This window comes from Haplochromis burtoni, unplaced genomic scaffold, assembly GCF_018398535.1.
Source record: "Haplochromis burtoni strain Fernald_Lab_line unplaced genomic scaffold, NCSU_Asbu1 Contig_1, whole genome shotgun sequence".
NCBI classification, from domain to species: domain Eukaryota; kingdom Metazoa; phylum Chordata; class Actinopteri; order Cichliformes; family Cichlidae; genus Haplochromis; species Haplochromis burtoni.
The window spans coordinates 2,768,750-2,775,835 of record NW_024582362.1 but is presented as its reverse complement, the minus strand read 5'-3'; the positions used below and the strand labels follow the sequence as shown (position 1 = coordinate 2,775,835).

At 39.3% G+C, this 7,086-nt stretch overlaps 1 protein-coding gene across 1 annotated transcript in view; it reads right to left on the bottom strand.

Annotated features, from left to right (window-relative positions):
• Window positions 1–6,013: 6,013 nt before the first annotated feature.
• The window catches only part of ythdf3 (YTH N(6)-methyladenosine RNA binding protein 3), a 7,002-nt gene continuing 5,929 nt past the window's right edge, over window positions 6,014–7,086 (bottom strand). Inside the window, exon 5 of the mRNA XM_005912209.3 lies at window positions 6,014–7,067. Coding sequence (XP_005912271.1) covers window positions 7,044–7,067 — 24 coding nt within the window. The 3' untranslated portion in view covers window positions 6,014–7,043. The remainder of the gene's footprint in view (window positions 7,068–7,086) is intronic.

Below are 7,086 nucleotides of genomic sequence, written 5' to 3'. Positions count from 1 at the left end.
TTCATCTTCCCTCAAAGAACTTCTCTCTATCTTGCTAGTTTTGCTGTGTTAAAGTTTTTAAGCCAGCCTAAGTTTAAATTACTTAAAGCACCAATTCCTAAAATGTCGTGACACTGCGTCAAATGTAAATAAAAACAGAATGCAGTGACCTGGAAATCTCACAAAAAATGATTCACAATAGAATATAGAAAACATCACATGTTAAACTAAGAAAATGTACCATTTTAAGAAAAATATTAGCTGACTTTTCCTGCAGGCACTAATGCATCCCCATACTATCTGAGATGCAGGATTTTTAAACGAGTGCTGATAACAAACCGAATGGTCCTTCTGCTCATTCGCTTGCAGGGCGCGGCATCCATGTTTTCCAAAATTTCTTTCAAATTTAGATTTTTCTGACCATATATCAGTTGTCCACTTTGCCTCAGAAGACAGCAGTGTTTCTGGAACATGTTCACAAATGGCTTCTTCTTTACATGATAGAGCTTTAACCTGAATTTGTGATCTGTGTTCAGTGATTTCTGGAAATGTTGCTGAGCCCGCGCAGTTATTTTCCAGAGCAGAATTGTGTCTGGTTTTAATGCTAACAGAAATCCAATTACAGTTTTAGTCCTATGCATTGTGCACAGAGATTAGTTCAGATTCTAACATATTTTTAATGATATTATGTACTGTAGATGATGATGTATTCAAAGTCGTATTCCACATATATTTTGGAAAATATTCTGTGGACTGGCCAGACAAAAGCTGAGCTTTTTGGAAGGTTTGAGTGTCGTTACATCTGGCATTAAAACTACCACAGCATTCATAAAAAGAACATCATAGTAACAGTCAAACATGGTGGTGGTAGTGTGATGGTCTTCAGCTGCTTTGCTGCTTATGGACCTGGACAACTTGCCATAATTGATGGAACCACGAAGTCCGCTTTATACTAGAAAATCCTGAAGGAGAATTCATGTCCTATAGCTCGAGCTCGCTTGGGTTAAGCAGTAGGACAATGATCTGAATACATCAGCAAGTCCACCTTTAAATGTCTCAAAACTCATCAACTAAATGCAATACTGTTTTTATATTTCTATGAAAGCCAAAAGATCTGACATGACAAAGGACCATTGAATGCTCCTATAGTGTCTAAACATTCATCATTTTGTGCAGTAAAAGCCACACTTTAACCAAAACACACTGTCGAGTGAGGTACATTTAATAGCAGCGTCATTTAGCAAAATCTAAAAGGGCAGAGGGGCATATCAAAGTCAGGTGCATCTTGTAGAGGTAGATTTAAATCTGTTTGTCCTTGTTATGGATGGTGCCTCCCTGTGGACATGAGAGATAATAACACTAACCACAATGCATTGCATAACTTGCCTTTGAATTTTTATTCCTTGCTCCAAGTACATGTACAGGTATAACAAGTCTATACGAAACGTGATATATCAGATCTTTTCATATCAAAATGTAATTTCCTTAATAATTATTGACCCTATTCAACACCTGCATTAACTCAATTACAAAAAAAATATTGAGGAACTATTAGACTGCAAATGACTCATGTCTATTTTTTCATTGTGAGCGGTAATAAAGTCTTTTCAGCTCACATCTACATTATATCATTGTGTTCGGCAAAATGCTCAGTCTCTACTTTCAGTTCTCTGATAATGATATAACCATGGCAACAGAGACACCTTGGGAAAGGGCAGGCAGAATACTTAGACATTACTGTCAGTCAAAACCCTGCTTTTTCAAATGGGAAATAAAACTCTGCTGATTATTTCACTTGGCTTGCTGAGTAACACCTTGAAACTTCAGGCACGGCTTTGAATGGGACGCCACTGACATTTGCAATTGTTGATGCTCTCGCATTACGCCACTTTTAACTGGTAGCATCTAAATATGTATAAAGAATGATTTCAAGCTCCTCTGATCAACTGCTTGTCAGTTAACATAGTCATCAATTGGACTAATGTTCTGTGAGGACGTATTGAGTGACATGCCTTGGCCCAGAGTATGAAAAACTTCAAAACATCGAGGAAGTGCCAACCCTGAGACTTGCCCTAACCTTGCCTTGAGCCATGTGTTGATGAGCCTTCAGTGTGACTGAAACTTCAAAGGCATTTCAGCTCTCTGAGCAGTGGATGCTGCTTCTTCTCTCTCATCTTCACTCGACAGAATCTCTCTCCAGAAGGACATTTTGATAGTTTGAAAAAAGAAAAATAAACAAATAAATAGAAACCTTGCCTGGCATTTTATTGGAACAGCTTTGACCACTGTGGATAGGAGCAAATTAACTGCAGGGTGACGAAGTCATTAACCAGCTACTTTGACTCCTTAAAAGATAAGTACAACATGACAAGCCATTGAAACAGAACCAAAAGAGGAGTGGGTCTGCAGTGCATATGTTTCTCTGTTTAATCCTACTTATTTAAAAGCTACAGATGTGTGGTATTCACAAAACAGTGGAGAAAGAGGTGGTTTTGCTGCACTTTTCATCAGTTAAATGAGCAAGGTTACATCAACAACACATCAGAGGTCTCTAATTAAATTCGTGGTTTCTGCATATTTAAGAATTTTGTGCACCATCACACCCAAGTAGTAATTGTGAGGGCATTGTGAGGCGAATAAATAACGAGTTTCCCGCTTAGTTTGTCTGTTGTGTTCACAGACAAATGGAGGCAGGAAGAGTGTGGTCTTTTCAAAAGCTGCCTGCAAAGACCTGATGGGGGCACAAATTAACACACAGAGGAGAGAAGTTGCAATCCAAAGCCTACAATGTTATAATTACAGCCCTTTCTTCCTCCTTGACAAACATAAAGGGGGATTTTTCTCACTCCCCGCTTGCATCCTCTTTCTCTCGCTCCTCTCTACCCCACCTCTCACTGCACAGCTTGGTGAGCAGCCATTAATTGCTCCAAAAAGCAGTGGAAGCACAACAAGTGCTTCTCATCCTGGTATAATTGTGTCTGTAGGAGTAGGAGGGCTTGAGAAGAAAGAGGGCTTTGCTGCTTACAGGAAAGGCTTTGTAGTATGTCTTGGTAGCAGAGCAGGGGGAACATTTGGAAGAATGTGATGTGATGGCGCACTCTAGTGGACAGGACATTGAAAGAAACACTAACATCTTTTTGTGACAGTTTCATTTCATCGATTATAGTAAACGCAGTTAAACTTAAGCCATCAGATAAAGGAAATCATTGGCCCCAAGATAAAGCTGCAGCTTAATTCTGCATAGTTCATCTTTTCATATCAAAGAGTCAAAAAAGAATGTATGTTTATATCTGTTAACATGCAGGTGCAAGGTTTCCCAAATGTACACTGATACTCTGATGCTGACAATCCATTAAAATTTGGCTCACATCCACCAAAGTCTTTAAGGTCAACTTATTGATTTATTCGTCGAAAACTGACAAAACCCTCATAACTTAGAGTGTGGTGTACGCTGGAAACATATAGAACGTATCAAATAAAGACTTAAAATATGTCACATTTGGCTTCTCCTTCAAGATCAATAGATGGATCTGGAGGTCACAGCAATAACACTGCTATATAGAACTATTTAAAACTTTGTTTCTTAATGCCATTGTTTGTATTGATAACATATAGGCATGTAGGGAATAATACATGGTCCAGGTAGTACTGACAGATGTTGAAGAGGTGAACTTATGTAGGAATTCCTTTAATTGAGAGAGCCAGAGAAAAACGTTTTTTTAAAATGTAATTGTTACTTATAACATGTATGTAACTTTGTAATTTTAACATGTTGTCGCCTCTTGGCCAGGACTCCCTTGAAAAAGAGGTTTTTAATCTCAATGGGACTTTTCCTGGTAAAATAAAGGTTAATAAATAAATAATTTTTACCATTAGCATTATTGCTGACGAGTTATAATTGTATTTTGGGGTTGCTGTGTTTTGTTTTGTTTTAGTCACTGTGGATGTAAAGGCGAGTACATTTCAGTAGCATTTGGATCACAGTTTGTGGCTTCTATCGAAGTCAAACATTTAATGCATCACAAGCAACAGTATATCTCTACAGTGTAGTGTTAATACTTCAATTAAAGTAAAAATTCTGAGCACTTTTTCTACCACTGGACGTCATGCAAGATGTAGTCTAGAGTTCACCCCAAAGCTGTGAAATGGAATTGATGTCAGGTTTGCTGCAGCCCTCACTGATCTGTGCTGTAACCATTCATAATGAGTGCATCACCTTGTTTCTTGTAGCACAGCATGAATCTACCAGCATGTTTGTGTTGTTGAAACTGGGACTTTTCAGACCTGAAAAGTTTATTTCTGTAGTTTACAGTGCCTGGTTAATATTGACAGGGTAAATGTTGCATGCAGTGGAGGAAAAACTAAAACAACCATGTAAAAGTACAAATCCTACATGCAAAATCCCTTTTGAGGTAAATTGTAAAAGCATTAATACTCCAAATTACTAAACATACCAAAGATAAATATACTTATTATAATTTTACTTTCATGGTTGGTCAAGTCAGAGTTAGCTGTTATAGTTCAGTTCTTGAGTGAGAAAAGAAGAAAAAAAAATTAATACACAACTACTGCATACACCCCAACCCTGCACCCCAACCGGTCGCGGCAGATGGCTGTCCCTCCCTGGGCCTGGTTCTGTCTGAGATCTCTTCCTGTTAAAAGGGAGTTTTTCCTTTCTCACTGTCGCCAAAGTGCTTGCTCATAGGGGGTTGTATGATTGTTGGGTTTTTCTCTCTACGTATAATTGTAGGGTCTATCTTACAATATAAAGCGCCTTGAGGCAACTGTTGTTGTGATTTGGGGGCGATCGTGGCTCAAGAGTTGGGCGTTCGCCTTGTAATCGGAAGGTTGCCGGTTCGAGCCCCGGCTTAGACAGTTTTGGTCGTTGTGTCCTTGGGCGAAGACACTTCACCCGTTGCCCACTGGTGGTGGTCAGAGGGCTCGGTGGCGCCAGTGTCCGGCAGCCTCGCCTCTGTCAGTGCGCCCCAGGGTGGCTGTGGCTACAATGTAGCTTGCCATCACCAGTGTGTGAATGGGTGGAAGACTGGTTGTGTAAAGCGCTTTGGGGTCCTTAGGGACTAGTGAAGCGCTATACAAATACAGGCCATTTACCATTTATTTGATTTGGCACTGTATAGATAAAATTTAATTGAACTAAACTGAATTGAAACGTCTCTCTAGTATAGCTATAAACAAGCCACAAACACTCAAACTATGACAAGGTGCACTAACCACAAACTGACTGTTTTGGACAGAATAACAAAGGGTTTTAATCTGCCTGTGTTTGTTAAGCTTGTTGTAGTTTTTCAGTTGACATTCTTAGTTTTGCTAAGTCTTTTTTATATCTTAAATGTGGAATAAAAAACTAAATATTTGCACCCACAGTGTTAAGTAACTTTGGGTGGGCAAAGCAGAAGTAAATGCATTTGGTTCATTGACCTTTTAGCATTATCACAAGTAAATGAGATCATGAGCTTATCTTCAGTGTTTGATTTCATGTTGCACTAACTGAATGCTAATGCTTTCAAAGTTTGAACTCATAGTTGAGTAGTAAAGTATTTTATCTGTTATTTGTTTTCTACATGCATTTCCCTTTAGTGTTTTGAAGGGGTTTTTTTCTTTTGGGTGTATCAAGTGTTGATTGGAACACCTTTCTGAGCAGCCTGTAGCACCTGGTTTACAATGAAGCCAATCTCATACATTCCAGTGTTGGTTCTTATACTGTGCATGTGTTGTGTGATCTTAACTGACACGGTTCAGACAGGGTTCTTGCCTCGTGCATCCCTCATAAATATCCAGACATCCCTTGGCTGTTAATTTAATCATATTGTCCGACCTCTTTGAAGAATAAGCGGGAATGATGCGGAAAGGAGAGTTTCTGCTACTGTACTTGTTTATTGTAAGGGGCTTTTGTGGATTTTTTTAAGATTATTGAATGCATTAAATACTGAAAAAAAAAACATTATTTATAAAGGCAGAACACAGTGTGTACACATGTTGAGGCAAATATAAGAAAAGACACAAAAAGCAGTGATTTCGCTAAACATGAGTAATTTTTATTTAGCTAGTGAGTTACCTAGAGGAGAAAACTGTCACATCCTTGCAGATGATGTCTTGCCTTTTTGGAGGAATCTCTGTCAAGTCCAGCAGGTGTTGATGTGGAGGTTCTCCCAAAAGTGCTAAGAGTTGTTGAGGACAGACAGTCGGATTGGGCCTGAGGTACGGTAGAGTACACCAACATCAGAGCTAAGACAGTCAACCATGGGGCCAGCGAAGGCCACCGATAGTTCTACCGCAGCAGCAGCAGCAGCTTTCTCCTCAGACAAATGCACTTCAGAATGACAGAATCACAAGGAAAAAAGGGGGTGGGTGGCAAAAAAACCCAAAGATGTGCACTAGCCAGCACTTGCCAGCCTGCTGCATTATTGTTATCTTTTGGTACACAGAAACAAATGCAGAAAGGATGGAAACAGGTAGATGGAGGATACATCCTATGATTGGCATGATTGTGGCTGCTTCGCAATTATTTCATCCCACCTGTCAATGCCAGCCTCTGTCTGATGAGGATCAGATGGCTGAATACAGATTCAAGTACAAGACTAATTTATACATATCATATTTAATTTTCTTCCGGGCCTGATGAAGCTCACCAATATCCCAAACATTTGAGGCATTTAAAACAAAAAAAAGGGACAAATAAGCTTGGTGAAATCATCTGACTACTCGGGTTAGTCAGTTAGTTGCTCACAAACAAAATCAAAGAAGAAGAACAAAGTTAGAGAGTTAAGGGTATTGGTAGAGGCTGCTGAGGACTCGAAAGTGCTTTAAAGACAGAGTTTTTCATTGTGGGTTACGTTCTTTTTCTTATGAGACAGGAACACGGGGTTTGATGCACCAGTCAACGGATACAGATGAGTCCAACTATGGTCATGTTCAAGTGTTCAGATACATTGTCATCTTCAGCGGAAAGATTGCGAAAGCCTTTCCTCCTTGTCGTTAGGCAAATTTGATTTAAGGTCCTACATCGTTAGTGTTGCAGTTCTAGCAGACAGCTTGCTTGAAGGTTACGGTTTATTTCTATTGCGCTCCTAGCAAAAGAAAAAAAAA